General features: G+C 36.9%; 3 protein-coding genes across 3 annotated transcripts; 2 read left to right on the top strand and 1 right to left on the bottom strand.

The window, feature by feature from the left end:
* Positions 1 to 4,088: 4,088 nt before the first annotated feature.
* LOC113765007 (leucine-rich repeat extensin-like protein 6) lies at positions 4,089 to 5,493 on the top strand. The gene is given in 2 exon segments (XM_027309058.1): positions 4,089 to 5,350; positions 5,353 to 5,493. Coding segments are annotated over 2 exon segments (1,380 nt in total). The 5' UTR covers positions 4,089 to 4,111.
* Positions 5,494 to 7,464: 1,971 nt separating this feature from the next.
* LOC113764717 (40S ribosomal protein S3a) lies at positions 7,465 to 10,048 on the top strand. The gene is made up of 7 exons (XM_027308688.1): positions 7,465 to 7,573; positions 7,681 to 7,728; positions 7,850 to 7,955; positions 8,673 to 8,810; positions 8,897 to 9,082; positions 9,356 to 9,556; positions 9,776 to 10,048. Exons 1-7 carry the CDS (start codon positions 7,563 to 7,565, stop codon positions 9,866 to 9,868), a joined length of 783 nt encoding a protein of 260 aa, XP_027164489.1. The 5' UTR covers positions 7,465 to 7,562; the 3' UTR covers positions 9,869 to 10,048.
* Positions 10,049 to 12,448: 2,400 nt separating this feature from the next.
* On the bottom strand, positions 12,449 to 21,164 carry LOC113765666 (protein NETWORKED 1A-like). The gene is made up of 5 exons (XM_027309902.1): positions 21,023 to 21,164; positions 20,233 to 20,312; positions 19,856 to 20,116; positions 14,348 to 18,534; positions 12,449 to 13,902 (listed from the first exon to the last, which is right to left on the bottom strand). Exons 3-5 carry the CDS (start codon positions 19,956 to 19,958, stop codon positions 12,682 to 12,684), a joined length of 5,511 nt encoding a protein of 1,836 aa, XP_027165703.1. The 5' UTR covers positions 19,959 to 20,116; positions 20,233 to 20,312; positions 21,023 to 21,164; the 3' UTR covers positions 12,449 to 12,681.
* Between the last annotated feature and the right edge of the window lie 5,019 nt (positions 21,165 to 26,183).

Below are 26,183 nucleotides of genomic sequence, written 5' to 3'. Positions count from 1 at the left end.
AATAATAATAATATCGAAAGTAACTAAAATTAGTTATACATTTAATAAAATCTAAAATGCACTTAATTTTTCTGTATGAGATAGAGCACTCCGGAATTGACATTGGAGAACAGCCAGAAATTTGCAACGCCTACCAACCAAAAACAGAAGCCCAAACAGAAAGGGTCAACATCTAAAGTTGAAAACTAGGAGGAGCTGGTCTTCCTAAGGGTAATGGAATTAATGAAAAAGAAAACTATGAGACAAACTATGATGTGAAATGTCTGTTTTCTTGAAGGGTTTCCAGAAGAACAAATAAACGGAACTTTGGGCCGGTGGCTACCACTTAGCTTGGCCCATCAAAATGTCACATTTAAGTAGTTTGCATCAAAAAATTCAGACGGGTGTGTTGTGTACCCGTTTGGTCCGGTGGTGGTACAGTCCCCTCCGAGTTATCCCTGGGTCTCCTTAGGTCCGCCCCCTCCCCCTTAGTGTAGAATAAATTAGGTTATACAATAATTGTCGTCTCCGGAAAAAAAAGAAAAACAAATAGAGCTTCTGGTTGACTTTGATTCCCCCAAGTACCCATGAAAAAAAATCCGAAACAGGAATAAATCAATAAAAATTATACGAATTAGTAAAATAGAAAAATAATCGAGTTTTGTACGTGGAGATGAAATCAGTGCCTCAGAAGCATATTCATTTCTCCTAACCATTCTATGCATGAAATTGACAGCACACCCAAAAAGATAAATGAAAAGATAACGGGCCATTTCAACTACCAAAAGTACATCTTTAATTTGCTTGAATTAGGTTGGAAAGTGGAAAAGTTAAAGCAACAAATTGCTTTGTCCTTTGAGCAGCAGTTAATGAAGCTTCAGAAAATGCATTTCCATGGCGTTTTCAGTTTCTAACTTGCCAATAACTCCTGAAAACGATTTACAAAAATTCACGAATGTATTCCTGTAACATTTATAGATTGTCGGTTTCTAGCTTTCTGCGTTGAGCTGGTCTTCTGTATTTGGTAGTAATTGACTTTACAATTTTCAACAGATGAAACTACTATTTCCAGTTTTACCTCTTCAAAATCATTTACCTACATGCAAACTAGGTTTGCGTATGTATATATGAATGCGCTTATGCAGATGTAAGAAAATGTTAGTTTATAAAATATGTCTTTGTTACAAAATATTTCTTTAACAATTTAGCAAAAATTGCGAGATCAATTTGTTGACGTTTTCAAATTGATGTAACCCGATTTATCTTTTCATTTCTTGGTTGAATTAAATTCCGACCAACTTGATTGCTTGACCTCAACAAGTTTCCACTTTCCTCGTGCAAGTGGGAATTAATTAAACACATTTCACGTCATAACTAAGCAATTTGAACCCAAAAGATGAGACTTTTCTTAAAACCAAGCTTGCTTCTTCTAGTAGGCTCAACTGCCTCAGCCTGCGACTTTTGCTTCTTATAACACTTTAGTTTAGGCCTTTTCTGGATTGCCTTTTTTTTTTTTTCTCTTTTTTTTTTATAAATATATTTTTTAATCAACTTTTTATCTCATATATATTAAATCAATCAGTGCAACATTTTTCTTTTTTCAAGAACTTTAAAAAATAGCAATCTAAACAGGCTCGAATTCATTTCTCCTTTCCAAGAGGTTAAGGCTAAGACTAGGTCCCCCTCTTGTGTTACATCAAAAGTTGAACCTAACTAATTAATTCGGAGCACAGACTAATGTCGCATAGTTAGATAGATCAAAGATTAACATACAAGCATGCAGCTGAGTTTTGCACTCCACATAGTTGTACAATAATAAATTGTCTAGCTTGATCAAAAAAATTTTTTTTTTAAAGAAACAAGTTGGAGAAAGGATTGAATTCATGAACTCGTGTCCGGTGATCTACAACTAAATCACCTTGATCACTATACTCTTTTTGTTAATTTTGTCACTAAACCAAGGTTTCAATCTCCGGGTCTTGGCCAAAGTTATTGATGAACATTCACTAAACAAAAGGGTCAAAGCTTCTGCTCTTCTCCTATTGGCCTAGCTAGTTGTTGTGAAGAATGCGAGAGATCGATAAAATATCCTTGTCAAACAGATACTCCAAGATTTTGTTTTACCTCTCAAATACAATAGAAGTAGAAAATTATTTTCAATTGGCCAGCTGAATAATTTGCATGTAAAAACTTTTCAAGCAGCCTTTCACTTTTTTTTTTTTTTCGAACACGACAACTGTTGTATAACCTAATCTATTTTACACTAAGGGGGAGGGGGCGGACCTAAGGAGGCCCAGAGATAACCCGGAGAGGACTAAACTACCACTGGACCAAACGGGTGCACAACATACCCGCCTGAATTTTTTGAAGCAAACCACTTAAATGTGGCATTTTGGTGGGAGAAACCTTGCCTCCCACCCTACCAAGCTAGGTGGTGGCCACCAGCCCAAAGGCTGGTGGTTTCAAGCAGCCTTTCACAAATTAGATGGTTGTAGTAGGTGCCACCTTTTTTTTTTCTCTCTCTCTCTCTGTTCTTATATTTTTCCCCTCTTTTCATTGAAGAGGTTTATACAGAGAAGCAGTGAAAGTGCAGACTCTAGCATTTGGTGATTTGGGGTTACTGCTTATGGTCTCCGCCCATGGTTCTTGCAGGTTTAGATTATCAAAACTTTTGGCCATTTTCAGCCCTTCAAACCCCAAAAAGAAAGCGTTTTACCTTGTGGTCCAGATTTAAGCTTGTGAGTTACGTAATTCAATTACTATTCATTAACTTAATCGACATCAAGTGATTATTCTGCCTCAGAAAAGGTTCAATTTCATTGACTTTCAAATGCATGCAAACATGCAATAAGAAATTGGATACTAAGGGTGCATTCAAGTTGAGATCACTACTTGAGCTCGATTCAAGGTAAAATAACTAAGTTAGAACTTTTAGAAGTCAATTTATCTTACTCAAACTCAAACTCAAGTTTGAGTTAAATTAAATCTAATCGAGTTAAATCAAACTCAATCGAGCCTATTCGAGTTTAATCAAACTCATGTAATAAAAATTAATATTTTACATATACTTTTAAATACAGAATATTATTGACATTTTATAATAATAAATATAAAAAATTAAAAAATATATATTATAAAAAGTTCGATTAGGATTGACGAGTATAAAATATTGGAGCCTGAACTCGATTCGTGAGCTCAAACGAGTAGTTCGAGCTCAGTCGAAACGAGTTCGAGTCGAGTTACTTGGTTCAGCATCATCCCTGTTGGTTACTTAGCTAGCTATATACCACGTACGAATTTAATTAATACTTATATAAGCATCTTATTGTTGGAGGGATGGCTCCTTACACATTCGGCTGTTTCATGTAAACTTGGTACAGCGGAGACAGCCCACCTGAAGTATCAAATTTGTTAGTATTAGTTTAAGAAGATCGCTTCTTCGAGAATACTTTTTCCTACTGCGTATTTGAGTATCTTAAGTTTCGCCAAAACCGTGTTTTTGGTGAGATCAGCAGCTAATCTTCATCAACCGATTTGAAACGTTAGTTTTTTCTTTCTTTAATTGTCAACTGAATTATTCTGCGCATATTGCTTATAAGGCATAATTTAAAGAGTTAATTAGGGGGGCTTGCATTAAGATTAACATCCTTCGAAACATCTGACTAATTTGCAAGATTAATTTTGACTTAACACAAGATCATACATCTGAAAACGTTTACAGACTACAAGGCAAATATAACCAAAAAGTTTGTATAGGCGGGGTGGTGCTATTCGTGCCATCAATAATTATTTCAAAAACTGCGTGGAACACAATTTTGCGGTCTTTCGTATGACAAAAGTACAAAACGTTAAAAAGAAAAGAAACTTCAGTGCTGCCTTCCTCTTAAGCCATCCAAGTCAAATTAGGATAACATCTGCTTTCGACCAACAGCCATACAAGTTTAATTCTCTTAAAAAAACAGGAAGAAAAAGAGATTCAAGTAAGATAGAGTCAAATCTTCCATATGTTTGATTAAATACAATTAATATTGTCCTTAACCGGTGCACCCATAGGGCATTTAAATACATCAAACCCTTCTTTCCTTGAACATCACTGAACACCTTAAGGCTCCGACACCCCATCAATGGCCTTATGATGATCAAACTGAAGATGAAGCCATACATCAAAATAACCATTTGGGCCTTACTCTCCCTTTTATTCTTCTTCTCAAAACCTTCTCATCAACAATATAATGCCTCTCCTCCACCATTCCCAAATCCAAGACTCTCGAATGCTTACATAGCTTTGCAAGCGTGGAAACATGCAATCACATCAGACCCCAAAGGCTTCACTTCAAACTGGTATGGTCCGAATGTTTGCAGCTACAATGGAGTCTACTGTGCCCCAGCCCCAGATGATCCTCACATCATTACTGTTGCTGGGATTGACCTAAACCATGCTGACTTAGCTGGTTATTTACCTGAAGAGCTAGGCCTCCTCACTGACCTTGCCCTCTTCCACATAAATTCCAACAGATTCTGCGGTGCCGTCCCAAAAAGCTTTATCCATCTCCACCTCCTTTACGAGCTAGACATAAGCAACAATCTTTTCTCTGGTGAGTTTCCTTCAGTTGTACTTTGCCTTCCTTCACTCAAATTCCTTGATATAAGGTACAATCAGTTCCAAGGAAGCATACCATCTGCTCTTTTCGACCTAAAACTCGATGCTTTATTCATAAACAACAATAACTTCCAATCAACTCTGCCTAGAAACATTGGAAACTCAACGGTTTCAGTGCTGGTTTTGGCCAATAACAACCTTCAAGGTTGTTTGCCATCTAGCATAGGCAACATGGCCAAAACCCTGAATGAGATTATACTCTTGAACGTTGGTTTAGGCGGTTGTTTGCCCCAAGAACTAGGGCTGTTGAAGGAAGTAACTGTTTTTGATGTGAGCTTTAACAATCTTGTTGGAACATTGCCTGATTCTATTGGGAATATGGTGAGTTTGGAGCAGCTAAATGTAGCACATAATAAGCTTTCTGGCGAGATTCCAGCGAGTATTTGCTCATTGCCAAGGCTGCAAAACTTCACCTACTCGTATAACTACTTCTGCACTGAACCATCCTTGTGCCTCAAGTTGCCTGATAAGGATGATGAGCAGAATTGCATTCCAGGCAGACCAGCGCAAAGATCACCTCAGGAATGTCAGGCCTTTTATTCACATCCCGTGGACTGCAGTGCTTTTGGTTGTCAAGCTAGAAGAAGTCCACCTCCGCCAGTGAAGTATCCACCACCACCTCCACCTCCACCACCTCCGCCATTATACTCTCCGCCTCCGCCTCGGCCTCGGCCTCCTCCACCGTTATACTTTCCGCCTCCGCCTCCGTCTCTCCACTGGTATATCCTTCGCCTCCGCCACCATCTCCACCTCCACCTGAACAACATCCGCCTCCACCACCGCCACCTTCTCAACCACCAGAGGCTTGCACTCCTCCACCACCACCACCTGTTTACTATTACCATTATCCGTGATTGAGTCTGAGTCTGATCACACTATTTCTTTTTTCCCTTTTTTTTTTGGGTTGGTTAATTTGGTATGATCAAGAGTCAATACAAGGTAGCTAATAGGTGCAAAAATCTATATACATCCAACAGAAAGATTTTCTCTACAATTTTTTAACTATTAGCATTGTATTGTATTGCCATGTACTTGACCCTGACTTGTCTTTATTAATAATTTCTTGAATTTCTTTTCGTGTTGGAAACAAGATGCTCTGGATTTCCTATTTGCATTGGGACATATATTTAGCATGGTGGTTAAGGTTGAGCTGTAAGCACAGTGATTTGGATTTCAGAGATTGTGATTGTAGCTACACGTGTTTGCTTTCACTTATCAAAAGTGAAAAACATCTTTGCTATAGACATTATCTAGTTTTGGATCACTGCAACAAATTGGACGCATAATGTAATTTCTTTATACAAATGTACCTAGTTTTTTTTTTTTGGGTGACATAGAAATAGAAGGAATCTAGAGACAATTGGTTGTAAACATGGCAAAGAATTTTCATTTGAAATTGCATTAATGATAATAGATGTAGGAATTCATAATTTTGAGTTTTTGTGTTGTAACTTATAACTACAAAAAACCTAAGCAATTGAACAAAAAAATGGAGTTACATGAGCCAAAAAATGGTATAGTCATGTGTTCATAAGCTGTAATTGCACTTGACACTTTGAAATGTTCTTAATGGAATTCCGAATCCTCATACATTTTTGTGTTACAAGCAAATTTGGTCGATGAAAATGATGCAGAAGAGAAAGCAAGTTGGCTTAATCAATCAACGCAATTAAGAAGAATTCAAAAGGGCATTTCCCATCTAATTATTTTGTTAGTTAGGCATAAATGGATATCAAAAGAAAGGCTTAAATACATATTGTCCCCTATAATTAGAAATTGGTTTCAATTCATCCTCTGAGTTCATGAAATAGACAAAATACCCCCCTGAAGTGCAATTCCTGTTTGTCATTTAACTGATTTAATTAAAGTGAATGACCACAAATTTTAATGCAATTAGAAAATATGAGGAGTACGCCAAACAAAATTATTGTGTCTCAGGGGTATTCTTCCTAATTCTAGTCCGTGACTATGAGGGTAAATTGAAACCAATCTCTAATTACAAAGCGAGGGAAGATATCATGTATTTAAGGCAAAAAAAAGTGGAATGGACTTCAAAGAGACCGCAAAAGGCACATTACCTATTTCTCCGCCAAATTATTAAAATTGTGTTTCAGGAATATTCCGTCTAGTCCGTGAACATGAGCGTCGATTTACGGTTTTAAACTTTTAATGACTAATCCATCATTGTAGCTCATGGGGCCCGCGCAACACGCCAGCAAAAGACTTTGAGGCCTATTTTTTTTTTTTTTTTTTTTAAAAAAAATGGTGTAACGATTTGATATATAATATATGAGATAAAAATATGATTGGAAATGTACTTAAAAAAAGGTGTACAAATTATTTGAAAAAAATAACTTGTCAAACAATGCCTCAATTTTGCCTTGTTTGGATTGTTATTTTTTGAAGTTTTTATAAATTAATATACTGTAATGATTTAATGTATATGAGATAAAAAATAATTTAATTTGTCAAAAAACGTACAAGTTTTTTGGAAAAAAAATGACTTTTCAAATGAGGCCTTTTCGACTTTAAGATGTAAATTCATACTAGAGTTTCAAAAAAAAAAACACTCGATTAATTCTTAAAAAATTAAAAAAAAAATAGCATGCACTTGATTAAAACATTTCGACAGACTTGGAGGCCCAGTGAAGCCCAAATGTAAGAGAGCACTAAGAGACAATAACTTGCTTGAAAAAAAAAAAAAAAGAAGATCACCCAAAGAGGGTCCAGAATCTAGCCTAAGAACTATCGGAAGGAGTCCAAATAATGTAAACAGCCCAATTCGTATAATTTCCATACCTATATAACAAGCGTAGTTTAGAAAAGCTAGGGTTTTGTATATTTAGGGTTTCCTCCTTCTTAGCAGTCGTTGAGCTGTCACTCTACTTGTTCTCTGTCGTCGCCGCAGCTCCGGAGCTCCACCATGGCCGTTGGGTACTTTCTCTTCTCTTCTCCACTTATTAATCTGATTATGTAGAAAAATATGTGCTTTTATTCATATATTCATCTTTTAATTGCCGCATTTTATGGACTGAATGCAGTAAGAACAAGAGGATTTCCAAGGGGAAGAAGGGAGGAAAGAAGAAAGCGTGAGTTCTTTCTCTCTGTTTTCTTTTTGGGTTTCTTGTTTGCCTTCTCATTTTTGGTCCTGGAAATTTAATTAGGAAAAGGTTTTGATTTCTGATTTGGAATTTATATGTGGATGTGTAGAGCTGATCCATTTGCAAAGAAGGATTGGTATGATATCAAGGCTCCCTCTGTTTTTTCTGTCCGAAACGTTGGCAAAACCCTTGTGTCCCGTACCCAGGGTACAAAGGTAATCTCAATTTTCACGTAGTGTCTCACACTTTTCCTCCCTGCGTATGTGTATTAGCGCTCAGAATTCAGTTCTTGTATTGTTAAGATATGTGGCTGTGTAGTCTGCAAATGCATGTGTAATTTTGCTGAGAAAAAGTGTATTTTTTTTTGTGTTCTTCCTTTTCGAGTATGGGATAATTCTAGACTTCTTTCATTCGGATCAAGTGTATCAAGTTGTCATAAATGAGCAGAAATGTACATTTAGGGTTCATCTGGTCATTGGGGAGATACAAATGTATTACTTAGGCTGGACTAAAGTTGGCTAAATTAATGCGCAGGTCAATACTTTTTTGGGTGATTTTGGCAGTTCTGGACTTGGTATTAGTAGTGTTTGTAGAGACTCTGTATTTAAGTTCAATTTCCACTTTTTGTTCCTTGTCTTGTGATTTCAAGTAAGGGGGTTGTTCATGTTACCCTCTGAATGACTGTGCCTTTAACTGTCATGCTCACCCTACCTTTTTTCCCCTTCTTGTGATTTACTTCGTCAATTGAGTTGGTTGTTCTTGTGTTACCTTCAAGTAACTTTGTGCTACCTTTCAAGCAATGATGCCTTCACGTACCAAACAAGACTCTCAAGTTATTGTCCCGTTGGTTTTTTGATGTTCATAATTCTTGCAACAGCTTCTTAATGAACAACATGGACTGCTTGTTAACTGATTTTTTTTTACTGTTTCAGATTGCTTCTGAGGGACTCAAGCATCGTGTGTTTGAGGTATCCCTAGCTGATCTTCAGGGTGATGAGGAGCATGCCTTCAGAAAAATTAGATTGAGAGCTGAGGATGTTCAGGGCAAAAATGTCCTGACAAACTTCTGGGTATGAAGTGTATTATCTATTTTGTATACCTTACTATAATTGCCTGGATTTCTTTTTCATGCTTTGTGATTGGGGTAACATTGCAGGGAATGAATTTTACTACTGATAAGTTGAGGTCCCTTGTGAGGAAATGGCAATCCTTGATTGAGGCTCATGTTGATGTTAAGACAACTGATAACTATAGTCTGAGGTTATTCTGCATTGGCTTTACCAAGAAGCGTTTAAACCAGCAGAAGAGGACTTGTTATGCTCAATCAAGTCAGATACGGCAGGTAAGTTTGCTATAATCATGTCTTTTCTTTTGCTACTGTCTTCTAAATTTTTCTCATTATCGAACTGTACAGGTTTACTTTAAATGTATGAAAATGCAGCACTTTTATGTTAAATGAGCAAGAATTGAACACCAATTTTCTTGTCTGATGTTTAAGTATGTGGCAGTGTTAATTAACATAAGGCAGTATTATTCCTGTGTTAGTTCTTGCTGTCTTGTCTTTTTGTTTGCCTACCTCTTTGGGCGAGTGACGTGTTTGCTTTTCCTCTGTTAGATTCGTCGGAAGATGCGTGAAATCATGGTAAACCAGGCACAGTCTTGTGATTTGAAGGATTTGGTCCTGAAGTTTATTCCTGAATTAATTGGCAGAGAGATTGAGAAGGCAACCTCTAGCATTTACCCACTTCAGAATGTGTTTATTAGGAAAGCTAAGATCTTGAAAGCTCCTAAATTTGATCTCGGCAAGTTGATGGAGGTATGTTACTTCTATGTATTGTATTGTCATTCTGTATCAAGTAGCAATCTTAGGAAAAATGAACTGCAAATTTGGTGCTTTTCCTTTGACATGAATCCCTGCTCATGCCGGGGACAAATTAGCTGTTGCATTGTGAAGCTTACTTTGTCATAGAAAGGAAAACAGAAGCATGATTTGGAAAACTGTTGTGTACCTAAAACTATCTGCCTGTCTTTGTAGGTACATGGTGATTATTCTGAGGATGTTGGTGTGAAGGTGGACAGGCCTGCTGAGGAACCAGTTGCTGAGGCAACTGAAGTTGTTGGGGCTTGAAAATCTTCTCGTGTCTTTTTTTACTGGTCATTTTGGTTCTGTTCTTTTTGGACAAGTATATGTTGTTCAGCCTCATATTTTGTTGTTGGATGAAGGATTAGGAAAGCAATTTTGCCTTGTTAGGTGAGGACATTGATGGTTTTGGCCTTAATTAAATGAAGTTTTGTTTCAATTAATTTCTCTCTCATATGTTATTGAATCGATTGGCGCTGCAAGTTTATTACGAATTAGTCGTTCACGTGCAATATCATGTTGAAGTTTTCTCACCAGCCACCAAACAAGGCCTGATTTCCCCGGGGGAGTGGGGTTTATGAAGGGCCTGACACGGAATGGGTTTCTTTCTTAAACTACAGCCTGCAGTACAAGCTAACAAACAGCATGCGAACTGAATTTCGGTACCGGGGTTGATGCGATAATTATTCGACCAACACTTGTTCATGAAGTATTTTTACCTTTTCAAGTGTCTGAACGTTGAAGGTACTGCTAACAAGTATAAGATGTCTGAAGGAATCTATAGGGGGCGGAACGATATCATAGAATGAGACGCGTAAACCAATTGCGTTGGGAAAGTCCAATTCAACGGTTAGTTCCCAATTTTGCAATGTATTAGTACTTGCTAGTTGCTGCTGGGATAGAGTCCATCTCCAAATCCAAGTAGGAGAGAGGATAGAAATTCTATAAACCAACAGCTTTTGGAAAGTTCCAATTTAAGAGTAGTTTCCATCCAATTTTGCCATACATTAGTACTTGATGGTGCTGGGGAGAGCGGATTAAAGCTCTCCTCTTAGGTTGGAGTTCAAGTTCGACTTAGTGCAATATACAAAAAGCATAATTCCATTTGGTGCAACATACAACACGTATAATACTTTTTATTCAGAAAGGAGAGTAGGAAAAAGCTTTTCCCTCCTCATAAAGTAAGAATAGGAGTAGATTAGATAATTACCGTTGTGTCGTTATACTCCTCTTCCGAAGAATAGGAGTATTTTGATCAATTTCCACGGAGTATTCTAGTGGAAGTACAAAGAGCTACTATCAAGACAATGAATCATGAGTTTCGTGTACCACAACAAATAGCCTAGCGTGGAGCTTAATGAATCTTTTGTATTGTTTAGTTCTCTACCCCCAACCCTCTTACCTAGTTGGAAGATGATTTTAGGGGACTTCGTTTCCCTAGGCTTGTAAGTTGTAACGAAATCATTTCTTATTTTTAATGAAATTTCAAAGAAATGAATGTAAATTGTGGATTATTGTCGTGGACTCTGATAGTACAATGATGCCAAATTATCGTCAAATAATCATGAGCGTACTTTAGAAATTAGAATAGAGTATTGATTATGCATTTATTTGTAGATTTAGTCAAAATCATACCCAACAAAATTTATAAATAATAAGTAAATCAAAGAAAGATCCTTAGAACGTTTGCTAATTTAAAAAAAAAAAAAGAATAGTTTGAATATTTGCGTTATTGCTAGTGAAACCGATTAAATTAAATCCCAACCACCAGCCTTTGGGTTGGTGGCTACCACCAATGCATTAAAGTTTGGACCTTGCCTTCTACTAATTCGCCACATTAAAAAGTGGCTTTGTTTAAAAAATCCAAACGGTTGCACTACGCACCCGTCTGATTCAGTGGTGGTTCAGTCTCCTCCGGATTATCCTTGGGCCTCTTCAGGTCCTCCCCCTCCTCCTAGTGTAGGAATTTATCGTATCAACAAAAGAATACTTAATTGCAGATGGTTACGGTTGCTTTTAGCTGCATCATCAATTAATATCCATGTCTCCAAGATGACAATACACCATTCAGCTTGTGATTTGGCATGTGCAACAAAGTTGCTAAGATGTTCTAATTAAAGTCTAAACCAGACTAGTTTGTTCAATTAGTCAGTTAACAGTCATTTGCGATCAGTACTCAATCGTTTGGCTAGTAAATTTGCTTAAAACTCAGAAGTGTTTCAAAATTGTGGCGACTATGAATCTATTACATGGTTAATGTGTTGCAGAGCTTATATGTTGTCATCCAAGTCAGTTCACACGTCTTAATGCACAAGTTTCTTTGTTATGAAGTTTGCATCTCTACTTTCATATTTGTATATATAAGAGTGAGGAAAAAATTGATACAGACTAATGAAAAGTCTTGGTAATTGTAAAGTACATAATTTTTGAGTGATTACTGAAAACTTCTCCTCCATGTGTTTTGCATACGTCTAATCAATACGTGTAATCAAATATAATTAAATATGCTTCCGCAGTGTGATTTTTTGAGCCTGCAAAATTGTTCATCCCAGAAAAGCAATGATGAGATATACAATTTAGAGAAGACGGGTGCAAAGGATAAATTAAGTATCCGAACTGAACAAAGAAAAATAATTGTCACGATTTACGACTCAGTTCTTGGAATGCATGCTGATCAGAAGGACCTTGCTCTCGGGACCAGAAATGGTACAGATAATCCTCTTTGTGCTCCTAACATGCTGTAGTATATCTTTGGTACAAGGCCGTCTGATTCTCCATAATTTCAGGAATTAAGAAGACCATTCATACGGCGAAGTTGACCAAGTGTGCATTATGCATGGAGAGGCATACAGTGAATCTCAGCAAATTTTCTGATGAATTACATAGCACTAAAAGATACAGATAATAGATAGAGGGCTGTTATCTGCCAGCATTATTTGAATTAGATCAAATCTAATTCTGCAGTTCCTCTAGTCTAAGCAGATCAGTCTTCTAAAACTGCTTCTAGAAATAGTCCGGTCACATAATTTAAGAACCATTGCAGAGACTGATAAAGGAAAAAGGCAAAACAGTTATTAGCATTACATGCGGCGGATCGAATTACATCTAGGAGTACAAGGGGTTGAAGGCTTAAAACATCCGCAAAGGGGAGACTTCTTTCGCTGTCCACTGTTCTTCCTCCCGCTGTATATGAAGTCCCTGAGAATAATGGTTGTTTTGCTCTTGGAAAATCGGCTTTTCCCTCTGCTTTTCTTTTCATCCTCCAGTTTAAGCAAGACGTACTGGAGTTTCTGCACTTCCAATTGCAACCTTCCAATCTTTTCAGACCCTTTGCGTGCCTGCTCCGAGACCACCTTTCTCCTGGCATCTTCATCCTCTTTCAACTCTGCTGAAGACTTTCCACCTGAACAAGAAGGATTCTCTTCAATATTTCTCATCAATTGGCCATTTAAATCCACCAGCTGAATGACCGTCTCCTGGACTTCTTGCAACTGTTCCTTGACTGTTTCCAGATCAACATCTTTAATCTTTTGGCTCTTTTTGTTTGTGTCCAATTTCCTCCTCAAATTCTGCACCGTCAGATGAAGACTTGTCAACTTCTGTGCATCAGAAGCAAGTCTCTCAAGGATCATCCTGTTGTGGACGTCTTCATTTGAAATGGTAATGTTTGTTAACAACTCGAGTTTATCAACACCCAACTCCTTCTCCACTTCAGAACCAGTAGACGGGCGTCCTGCCATCTGCCTTGTACTTTCAAACTGATCATATACTATGTCCCCCTCACTTGCTGCAAAGGCCAAATTTTCGAATACACTTCCAGTGCGATCCGGAGTGTGCCACTCAGCAGTTTCCCACAGCTCAAGAATCTTATCGTCTGTTCTCTCTGTGCAAACATTTCCTTTCCTGCGGAATCCATGAAGTGAAGTACTTGAGACATGATCCAGCGGAATATCTTTCATTAAAGCTCCCTTCTTGATTTCAATGCCCTCTCCCTTATCTTCCTGCAACTTGAGATTCCTCCCAGACACCTTCTTCTTTTCCTTCTTCTTGACTTTTTCCTGACTGAAGCTGAGTCGAGGTATCAAGTCATTTGTCTCATTCATAACTCTTTCTTGCTTCGCCTGTGTGTTTAAGCTTTCCTGTAAAATAAGGTTCTCCATCTCTTCTACCATTACCTTCTCAACTGCCTTAATCCTACACTGCAGCTTCTGTAAATCTTGAATGCCAACTGGCATGGGTGATTGATGGTCCATTGGTTTATCATGGAAACTTTCATCAGGAAGTACTCCCAATCTGGTACACTGCAAAAAAGTGAATGTAATTAAAAGATTATATGTTTCAGCAAAAGTATAATATAAATATTACTCAAAGCAAGTTACAAGATTCTTGAGGGAAACAGAAAAATCCGTTGCAGAACATGTACCATTAGAGTTCCAACTTCCGAGGTCAAAAAAGCTTCGTCTCCACACCCCCCACCCCAAAAACTCCTTTCCAAACAAAAAAAAAAAAAAAAAAAAAAAATTTGCAGTCAAAGACACTTCCAACAAACCCATAGTTCCCCTGTCATTGCTAAGAAAATCAAAAGCATTTCATTTACGTTTACTGAAATTTCCACCTGAAGCAGCCACATTGTAGTGGTAGGCTCCCAAATTAATCTTCCTAACAAGAAGCATATACCTTTTCAGAATCCCTTCCTCCCACCTTGCCCTAAACAAATAACAGCAGGAAAGCGTTCAGTGTCAGTACCTTTGGTTCCAAATGATCAGCTTTAGCAAGCTTTGTCTGATGCAAAACATTATATTCCAGAGATGCCACATCATCTCTCAGAGAAGCTATGACAGGGTCATATGCTGACAACTGTGCAGTTAGTTCGCCTATTGCATTCTCCATGGACCTGATATTTTCCTTCATTTCTTCAATTTCTAGAGTTTTTGAAGTAGAATGATCCTCGAGACTTTCACAAACCTCAGCAAGCTCCTGCACTTTGTTCTCATATAGAGCTCCCCTAATGGATGAGATTTGAAGGTCAAAGTAAAATGCTGCAGCCTCAGCCTCCCAAAGTTCATACTCGTCATTTTTAACTTTCAGCTCTGAACTCAACTTCTCTTCTCTGAGCCTTTGCTCTTCGCATTTTTCATGCAGTTTACACAGTTCAGATGTCAAGTTCTCATTCACTTCACGGAGGCCTTCAATTTCCTTGCCCTGCATGCTGTTGTCTTCAGATAATTTAAGCAGGTTCTTTTCCAGATTTTCTTTGATGTAAGATGATTCTTGACTCTCAGTCTTCAGTGTGTCCACGGTTTTGCACAATTCCAAATTTAGGCTTTCCGCTGCTTGAAGCTTCTCTTCTGCTTCCAAAATATCAGCTTCTTTCTGACTCAAGACTTCCTTAACACTTACAATTTCCTGCTTCAACTCATCATTTGACTGTCTCACTGTATGTAGTTCCATCTCCAACCTCTGAACTGAATCTCTCAGCAACATATTATTTGTTTCTTCCAACTCCAACTTCCCTTGCAATAGGCTGACCTCCTTATTAAGGCCATCCATAACCCCACTCAGATTTTCCACATCTTCTGACAGTAATTTTAGTTCTAAAGATTTCTCAATTCCATAGCTTTCCAAAACTATAGAAAAGTTTGAAAAAGCCAATGATTCCTGAAGAAGAACATCACTTTCCTGCTCCAACACGCATTTCTCCATCTTAAGTTCTGAAAATTTTCTTGACAGATATCTGTTTTCTTCAAGCACAACAGAGAATCTCTCCTGTAAATTCATGTAGGCATTCACCATTTCACTTTGATTAACACCAAGATTCTCCAGTTCCTCCTCAAGTAACATAACTTGTTTGTTTTGTTCACTTACCTGTGATTTAAACAGCCTGTTCATCTCAAGAAGTCCATGCTTCTCATTTTGAGTGATAAGAAGCTTATCTTTGGTTGCAGCCAGCTCCTGCTCTAAGAATTCCTTCTTTGACTCAATTTCTGTGCCTTCTGCATTCAGCTGCCTTAGTAGAGTGAGAAGAACAGAGTTTTCAACCAATAGCGACAGCTCGCTATCGTTGGACTGCAAGAGAGATTGCTTCATATCCTCAATATTTCCTAAAATGTGATGTACAAAGACTTGCTCATTTTCAACCTTGTCTTCAAAGAGAGTATCTGAACTAGCTCCAAGTGCCTTGAACACACGATATATCCCTAACCTTAGTTTTTCAATTTCATCAAGCAAAAGTTCTGCTTCCACCTGTTGCTCAAGATTTTCACTCTCCAGTTCTGAAATCAGCTTCTCAGCCAATTTGGATGCTTCAACATGTTTCTGACACTCTATCAATAGAGAGTAATTTTTCTGCTCCATATCCTGTACAAATTTTTGCAAGATGAAAAACTCAAATTGGGCTTTTACTGCTTTATCAATTTCATCTTCAAATTCTTTCTTCCTCCACCTACTTTCTTCCTGCAACAAATGAATGTGGTGTTCCAGACTAACTAATCGAGTCTCACTTTGAAGTGTAGAGCTTGTTCTTTCATGCTTCTCAACACCTAGAGAGATCCTTAGTTCTTCCACTTCAGAGTGCATGGATTCTTTCTCCTTCTCCAGAAAAGCACACTTCTCTTCCAATCCTGAGAATCTTTTCTCCAGGTACTCTAGTCGGCGTTCAATATTTGCCAACTGAAGAACAAGGGTACCTCTTTCATTCAGAAGATGGGACTTTTCATCCTTGAGTAATTGGCAGATCTCTTCCAAGCCCTTTGACTTTTCTCTCAAGCCTTCAAGCTCAATTTTTGCACCAGACAGAGAATTCTCGAGAACAGCAGTTTTCTCCAGGATCTTCTGCATATTCTCAGTCAAGCCTTGCAATTGAGATAGAAGAACAGCCTTTTCAGAAATAAGAATGGATTTTTCTCCACGGAGAAATTGACAAGTCTCTTGCACTTCCCTGACTTTTTCACGTGATGTTTCAAGCTCTCCATTTAGCTCTGACAAGGAGCTCTCAAAAAAATCTTTCTTCTTTGTAAGTTCCTCCATGTTCTCCAACTTCTTGGAAAGAGCACCTTTCTCATTGCGCTCCATTTCACAGATTTGTCTCAGGCTTGAGTTTTCATCCTGCAAGTTCCTTACTGAAGACCCAATGCAAGATGGATCTAAACCCACTGCCTGCAATTGGTTCACTAAGGCTTCATATCGATTGTTCAGGCCCTTAATTTCCTCTTTCAGAGATGATAGTTCTTTCTGAAGGTTATTGCTTTGACCAATTTGTTGTTCAACATTCTCTTCAAGTTTCTCCTTCATCTTTCTCAAGCAAAGGATTTCATTTTGCAGATTCTCGATTGAAATGTCTGAGGACAATTTCTGTTCACTTAAGCTACGGTTTTCATCCTTAACTTGCTCAAGTTCATGTTCCAAATCATGCTTGCGTACCTCCAAGTCTTTCAACATCTGAAGGCTAGTTTTGAGTTCTTGTGCAAGAGCTTTATGCTCTTCTTGAGACTGAAAGTGATTAGTCTGCAAACTCTGAAGCATGGCTTCTATCTGGGCATACCGCAGGTGCTCGTCTTGTACACAAACCTGGAGCTTCTCCAACTCCGCTTTCTTCTCGGAAAGCTCTTGATCTTTCCTTGCAATCTTCTTTATCAAGTTTTCTGCCTCTAGACGTAACGAGTGATTTGACAGCTCTAACAGATTGCACTTCTCCTCGGAATGCTTGAGTTTCATAGTGCCTGTCAGCATCTCAGTGTTAAGACGCTTAATATCCTCTTGGGCAGAAGATAATTCATTTTCAAGTTCAGATATTCTCTTTAGGTACTGTTGGTACTTTAGAGCTGAAGATTCCTTCTCCTCATTCAGTTCAGCAAGAGCTTTTTTCAGTCTTTTGACTTCAATATCAGCTTGTTCAGCCTGGTCTTTTAACAGCCTGGCATCCTCCTCTGCCAATGAGATTTTGTTTTCCAAATGAGAAATCTTTTCCAAACAGTCATTGTATTTCCGAAAGCCAGCTTCCTTTTCAGATTCCAATCTTGAAATTTCACGATTCAGATGTTGAGCTTCATTTTCTGCTTTGGTGGCTCTCTTGTTGAGTCGTTCTAGATCCTCTTGAGCATGAGATACCATTCCTTCCAGATTAGAAATCATTTCGATAGACTTCTTGTGCTTCATTAGCGCAGCTTCCTTATCAATTTCTACCCTGCAAAGGGCTTCCTTCAATGTCTGAACTTCAGTTTCTGCCTGGATTGCCTGGTCACTGAACCTTTGGGAGTCTTTCTGTGCATGAAGGAGCGCTGCTTCAAGATTAGTTAACCTCTCCTGACAGAGTTGATACTGAACAAAGACAGAATCCTTTTCAATTCTCATATCAGCAAGGGCCCACTGCAAACTTTCAACTTCGCTTTCTGCCTTAAGTGCACGTTCAGACTCAGAATGAGACTTGGCTTTGAGATTCTCGTTCTCACTTGATAATTGCAATACTTCAGCATGGAAACTTTGACTTTCTGCTTCATGGTTCAGAGTGTTGCTCAACCTTCCTTCGGCTGTTTCCTCAGCCCCATCATATAGCTGTTTCAATCCCCTTTTGCTAGTACCAGCACTAGACACCTCAGAATTTGGTTCACTCATCTTGCCAGTCAATGCACGAAGGGGATGTAGGATATCTGGTGTATGAGGCTCCCTCTCATGTTCCAAAGATCTTGAAGGTGATCCTTCATCCAGTACAAAAGGCAATTGATTTGGAAAGGCTTCTGCCATGGTTCGATGAGCATGCCGCAGCTCCCCAGTCAAGTGATCATATCTTTCTGCTAAAGCACGGTATGCTCTGTAGAACTCCTCAACCAATTTCATCAGCTCAGGCCTTTTCTTGTAGTACATTTCAGCCCTTCTTGCAAATGAATCTGCATCTTCTTCAATGAGCTTGATCATTGCTTTTACTTTAGCATCCATGTCTGTTCACAGGAGAGTTTATCCTCGTTAGTACAGATGTAGAATCAGAAAGTGAAAAATTGACATAAAAAACTACACTGGAAAAAGACCTATGATTTGCGACAAGAAATAGCTATGTAACAGTGCCTTCATTCTTTTTCCTTCTTTTTAAAGAAAGAAAAAAGAAAAGAAAGCTTGCGATTACATATTAAAGCAAAACTAGTTTATCGTGCCTTAGGGTCATTGTTTGTAACAGGCTTCATTGTTAGGGTCATTGTTTGTAACAGGTCTTCTCTAACAGGCTTCATTCAATATTCTTCATTGGCTATGAAGGCTCAATACTCAGAGTTTCCTTTCTTGGGTAGAAAAGTGCACTTAAATGTTTAACCATTTTATCATGATCACGTCACTATCGAGGACAGTTAATTTGAATGCTATTATCACCCTAGTATGAACCCAGGTGTGAGAAACCTAGGTCCTCTAGGACCATTTTTTCACTCCTGTCCAACAAGGTTCAGTCTGATTTAAACAGTTGTCTTCTTTCTCCCAAAGGAAAGTACAAGTTCTGCACTCCAGGATAAGTACAAGACCTGGATGTAGGATTTCTAAGCTATATGTCTTAAACAACCATGAACAAATCCCACATTGATTTATAACTTTATTAGACATAAGTCGTCCACTAAACAAGCACACACTCATTCAGAGGTGCAAGCAGGTGTAGCCTATTTAAGCCTGGATGGATACTACAGCATGTGTGTGTGTATTTAGTAGCAACCTGCAATTGCTGATAAAGTTCTAATAATGTTATCCTGCAGGCTGTTAATTTGAGAAGCAACAGCAAAAGCAATCAGATTCAAGCAATGCTTTTGGTAGTGAATGACGCAAAGTTTTCATTTTTTTCCCCCAGTGCCACAAATGGGAGATCAAACATTGGCACATGGAGTAAAGAAATGCAAATAATGCTAACAACAGCCGAAGTTATCACCTTGAAAACATGTTATGCAACTCTTGTAGAATACATTGAGTATCAATGTCAGAAAACTAAGGTCAAGGAATGTATCCACAATCCATCTCTTGGGAATATGTCCGAAAAGACAAAAAAATATTAAGCATGATGACACAACTTGCGCATTTTATACGGCATGGTTGTTCATGATAAGTTAGACACTAACTTTGAATGTAAAAGAATATGACAGATTGTTAACAATATATACAATTGTCTCAGAACTTTGAAAAATTAAAATCAATCAAAATGTTTCTCTCATCTGCAAGCACAAGTAACATAGCTTACTGACAACAGGCATTAGCCAAATTACATTAAATCTTGCTCAGAGAACAATTCACCTGTAAGATTTTCTTGAAGCCATTTTGAGTTCTTTGGGCTGATGTGGCTGTCCCACCACCAAGAATATAAGCGCCTGGACTCAGAAGAGAGAAAAGTTGCCATGATTCCAGCAACAAGCAACAATGCAATAGGCTTTGACCTTGCAAAAGACAGGTCCTTGTACCAGTAAGCAAAATGGTTCCAGGCCAGTATCAGGTTCAACTGTTGAGACTAGGCAGCCTAATCCCAAGGTGCTTGGATAGGTTTATTTTTGCTCACACCTAATCATCACAATCATCAAGGAAACATGAATTGAGAAGTAAGAAGACGTATATTTTGACTAAGCCTTACACTATACACGAGTCATACAACAGGGAAAAAAAAAGAGAATCCATACCTGCAATGTAAAAACACGATGAGAGATTAGAAGCAATGATCCTTCACTTTGGTAACCACACTGATAAAAACGAAGAAGTTCTGGACCATTGAAATGAAGAGATACAAATGAAATCAGATCTCATTTACATTTTAGATCAGTGAATAAGAGCAAGGTCAAAATATGTCAAAACTAAGGCTATCAATTTGAAGCAAACATGTCAGTAGATATTTAGACTCCAATTATGGAATGATTCTTGAAATCACAAATATCAACACACAGATGGTACAAAATGCCCTTATAAGTATAGAGTGCCAAAACTTAACAGCCCTCATCGGTCCAATTACATGAAGAAGAAGAGATGTCAGATTAACTCTCTGGTACCCAAGTTAAGCTAAAAGCATCCTCAAACATGCATTCTTAGTTACAAAAACTGACAGAAGGAAATCCAACCAAAGATCAGAAACATCCACAATTAGATCAGCTTAGGTAATAGCGCCACATTGCAAGATTAACACAATTCAAGACAACAAAATGACCACACATGCAGACGGACCATGGCGCCAATTGTTGATTAAACGTTCTTAACCTCTCCATTGACAAAACTGACTAATCAAAATTAAACCTTGTTACAGAACTCTACAACATCAAAACGTAATCACAGAGCAATACAAGAACATTACAAGAAATTTGCACAAAACTTTCCTGTATTGGATGAAAACATAAAGCACGAAACTTGAGCTAAATGGCCCCATAAAATCTATTAAAAAAGATTGAATCTTTATGCTGAAAACCAACGTCAGAATCTTACCAGAAACAGCAAAAAAAGTGAAATCTAGTAACAGAATCTTGATCAGCAGCTGTGAATATGAAGAACCCACGAGCTGCTTGAGCTTCTTCTTACCCCATTTTCTCTCTAGCAGTCATACATTCTCCAACTCTTCTCTCTCTTCCCTAAAGGGCCATCTTCATTTTATTCCCTGGTTTGGTTGTTGGTACTGTGTCAGTGTGACAAACTGTAAAAGCGTGAAATACTTTTACATGTACCCTCAAACTTTTCACTACATTAAGATACTACTAAATGCCATAGAAAAATACACGCCTGCTACTCTGCAGCATTTATGCGTCTAACATGTGTATATACAGATATACAAACGTATCAAAATCTGAAAAAGATGAGAAATTTGAATATTTTAATGGTAAAAAAGCGTAACGGAAGATTGTAGTTATGATGTCATTAATTGGGATTCTGAAAACGACTATAATTTTTAAAAATTTTGTTGTTACTTTGTCGTTACTTTATAGGGTAATGCAATGTGCCACTTACTTATGACTAAGAGTAGAAAGGAAATTGGCTGATTTACCCTTGCTTGGGATTTCAACAATGTTCTTTCTTGGATTCCTAATCTTTTACTGAATTTTTTTTTTTTTAACTATTAAGAGAACCTACTTCACTTGTCTGTCTCTAGGTATTCTATTCTATGGATTTAGTCATGGTGAATTTTCTTGATATGATTTGCTTGAGGATATCAAAATCTTGGTAGTCGTATAAGGTAAAATTCTCAAGTCATAGTTATCATGTCTATTTGACTTAATAACTAGTCTACATTCCCAAAATTTAAATTTGATGGTGGGTAGGAGCTCATATTATCTGGTCCATTTTGCAAATTGTAGCGGAATATGGAAACCAGCTACCCTTTTACTTACTTCCTGAAAATCTTGGTTTTAATGCCGTGCTGCTTAGAGGGGGAAAAGGGACAGTTTCTTATTGTGGAATTCTTTTCCTAGTTTAAAAGGAGCCTCTCTAAGTTATGAAATGTAGTAACATTTAAGCATGTGTAACAGAACATACATGAAGTTATGGCACAGCGCACAGGTTAATAGTTAGATGGAAAAAAAAGAGAGTAAATTTTATATAGACTGACAGTGTATACACTATTATCATTTGATTTATAACATATATGCAAAAGTTGAATTTCAAAGTCAAATTTTACATAATTGTAATTCATCTAACGCTGACCCTTGTATACATCATCAGTGTAAAAAAAATTAATCTGAAGAAAAAACATGCAGGTAACTTTCTTGGTTTTGCCTTCGTCTGCTACTTTATTATTATTAATTTTTTTTTTTACGGTACATGTGTTGTACTATGATTCACCATTAGAAAAAATCAACAGCGTAATGATGCCAGAAAGGCAAAGACCTCTCGGCGCACTGCTAAGTGGGAGAAAGGGGTCATGCTTTATATCCTTTATTTACCATGAGAAAAAAATTATTGAACTTTCACGAAATAAAGTAGATGAAGAATAGCACATGGGTTGTATAGTTCTTTATATTTGTATGACTGACAAATCTATCTCTATCCTGTCTACTAGTAGAATACATATATATATACACTACTCTTTGGCTTTTAGGAGGTGTATCATGTATCTAGTAGTAGTAGTATTTTGTATGGTTGAAAAGAAACTTTTCATTTCTTTAGTAAAACGTTTGAAAAGATTGCTGCCTTGTGAAACCCTTCAATTTCAAGAAGCGTGCGTGACTATCGGCATCATCTCCTCAGCATCTACTGAAATTTCCTCTACATCAAGACCAGTAAGCAAAGAAATGTTTACGGATTTCCCATAGAATTAATTTGCTTTAATATTATCGTATTAAAGAGCTTTTATGTTTTTGTTTATCGTAACGATAATATTTGTATAACCTATTCTAACCTAGTCGACGGGAAGAAGGAGTTGACGAAATTTTTTTATTGGGAAAAGTCACAATTAAGTGATAAGGCAGGAGGCCAAGACTTATATGTCTTGGTGGGGCTCTCTAATGCCACAATTAAAGAGCTTTTATGTTGCATTAACTCTCTAAAACAACTATGGCTACACAATATATTGGCAGCTTCTTACGTATAGAAATTAAAGGGATTTTGGTTGCTAAACTCTTGTTTATCTTGCAATAATTAGCGCCGAGACTTGGATTACCAAGGATGGGGCTTTTTATTTGCTCTAAGGAAAGATTTAAGGACAAAAAAGGATTTGGCTTTTGGAGACCTATCATTCATCTTTAAAGTAGTCAACAAAATTCAGCTGATGAAGTTTACAGGGGGTTAGAAAATGTGCAACTGATCCATCACGAAAAATTTTCTTGATCTTAACGTCATCAGCCCTTGAAAATCTTGAACCTCTTTTTTTCTTTTAACTATGCATGAAGAAGAAGTAATGGCACCAGTAGTAGGATTTAGTAAATGGTCATTGACTTCTTGCCCCAATGGAAGATCACAGTTGTCAGCAATTATTGAGTTATATGGTGGAGGTTGATTGTAATTTGAAGCTCTTGCAATTGCTGTTTATTAAAAGCAGTTGAACTTCAGATTTGTCTCTAGCAAGCAAGCAAGCATCTCTGTGATGTAAAAGATTTAATGACTGCAACTCATAACCATGTATATACATTCATATTTACGAGCTTGAATGAAAAAAAAAATTGTCATCATCATATGATGAAGTTTTCTTCTTTTTTTTTTTCTAACACTTCTTGTTTTCAAATGGTTTTTGGATTGGTGTAAATGCAGCTCATGTAATCAATGTAATTGTATAACGGTTTTTCTTTTTTTCTAATTGATCTTCTTTTGCTGATAATGTGTGTAGCAGTAGAAAAAACTGAAAGATAACTATAACCAGGAGGAACATGTGGATGGTGACATATGATCATAATCTAATATAGGAATAGGGGCAAATTATTAGAGAATTAAACCTTGGAATCATATTAAAAAACTTTAAATTTGGATCTAGTTTATATCTTAAGACATAGATTATTGTAAACACGTACATATTAGTAGGGTATGCAAAATCGAAAAATTTCGATTTACCGACCGAATTCGAATTGAATTCGGAATTTCGAATTCGGTAATTCGGAATGTAAATCGGAATATCTTATTCCGAATTGATCGAATTCGGGTCGAATTCGTAATGAGATTTTTCAAATCGGAAATTCTGATTTCGAATTCACAATTTGAAATCGAAATCGAAATCGGAATTCGAAATTCCTATTTCGATTTCAAATCTGTTTTTCATATATATATATATATATATATAATATAATATACATAATATAACATTTATATTATAATAATAATTTTTATATTCATGAATTCAGTGAAATCGGAATTTCTATTTCGATTTCAATTTCGTTTTCACACATATATATAATATTTTTATATATATATGTAATATAATATTTATATAATAATAATTATCATTTTTATATTCATGAATTCGGTGAAATCGGAATTTACCGAATTTCGAATTGAATTCGGAACGAATTCGAATTCGAAATTGGTGAATTCGAAATCGAAATCGGTCGAAAATTCTGATACCAAAATTCCGAAAAATTCCGATTTCAAAGTTCCGAATTACCGATTTCGATTTCGATTCACACCCCTACATATTAGCACCGGATTCTTGATGTTGTCTCTCTAAGTCTAACCAAAACCAAAGTTGGGCATAAATCACACAAGTGAATTTTGATATGCCAAAAGGAATTTTGAAATGACTAATCAATCGGTGGAAAGGTGGTGGGGTATAGAAATTGGACTTTCTCCAAACTGACTTCAGTCTTAAACAATTCGGAGAACAAATAAGGAATTTAAGTTTAAAACAAATAATTTTCTTTTGATGATCTGAAGAGCCAAACCTAACAAAGAAAAGTATTGAAATATTTATTATTGGACCACTTTTAAATACGAGTATTATTCTATTGAAATCAATATTGAGAGAAAATATCATCATCCCTTCAAAGGATATCCATCTGCTGAGAGAACGACTCATGAGTGAGACTTAAGTAAGACCAAGAAAATTTTCATTCACTCATGAACGTTCTTATAGGATGCATACCATCTAAATTCAGTTGCATAATGTTTCTTTTTTATTTCCAGCTCAGTCTGGAACCAGAATTTAGTAAAAAAATTATTGAAAAGGTTAGAAGAAGGTGCAAGGAAATCTATTAATCAAAGCATTTTTTCGATTGTGTACTTCTTGAGTGGCACAAATCATTAGTTTCTTTGCTAAACTTTATTTCTTTTCCTGGCTAGAATATAGTATAAATTCATAATGGGCTTAACAGCCTAAAAATTTACCTTGTTTGGACAGCAATTTTTCTTTGTCAATCACCTTTTTACCTTATATATATCAAATCGCTACAGTAATTTTTCTACAAAAAATCTAGAAAAATGCAATCCAAACAATTCTGAAATTCGATATTATGCTCGAGTAGGATAAAAATCGTTTTTAGCCTAACTAATACTCTGTGAGATAAGGCAAGAGCAAAAGTGAAAGACAGTTATTTGTTTTCCAAATTAGATGGAGCAAGTGACAAATCGTAAAATGAAGCTTGACCAGCAAAAGAAGGATTATGTCAGTATCCTAGGCGATTAAGAAACATATGATATTGTTTGAGAGTTATTTTCCTTTCTGTTACACTAACCATGTTTTTTAACTAATGCTAATTGAGGGAGCTATCTAATCAATCAAAATGGTTAGGTAGGTCTATGTCCTTCAAGATCGATCTAGTGTCTTCCATTTCAGCGGAGATTAGAGGGCTAGCCATCCCATCACTTGGGACAATATGTGAAGAAACAAAAGTTTGAGATTATTACACATTTTTTTGAGCCTGCATTCATGTGCCAGATAATTTCCAGCCAACTATTTGGTAATTAGGGGACCATTAGATTGAAGAGGGGGACTTAATAGTCACATGGTTTTAGGAATTCATGGACCGCAAACCATAAATTCAAGCTGCTCTGCAGAATTACAAAAGAGGCATAGCAACTTATTATAGACAACAACGTAGAATTTAATCATATCACCTACTTTCTTCATTTTTTAAAATTTAATCCTTCTCCTAAGAGTATCTTTTAAAAAAAAAAAAATCAATAAAGGGCCATGACAGTATCAATAATACCAAGAGAGATGCTATGGATTGAT

The sequence above is a fragment of the Coffea eugenioides genome, chromosome 3, assembly GCF_003713205.1.
Source record: "Coffea eugenioides isolate CCC68of chromosome 3, Ceug_1.0, whole genome shotgun sequence".
NCBI lineage: Eukaryota > Viridiplantae > Streptophyta > Magnoliopsida > Gentianales > Rubiaceae > Coffea > Coffea eugenioides.
Note: the sequence above shows the minus strand (reverse complement) of the source record. Positions and strands in the feature narration are given on the sequence as shown.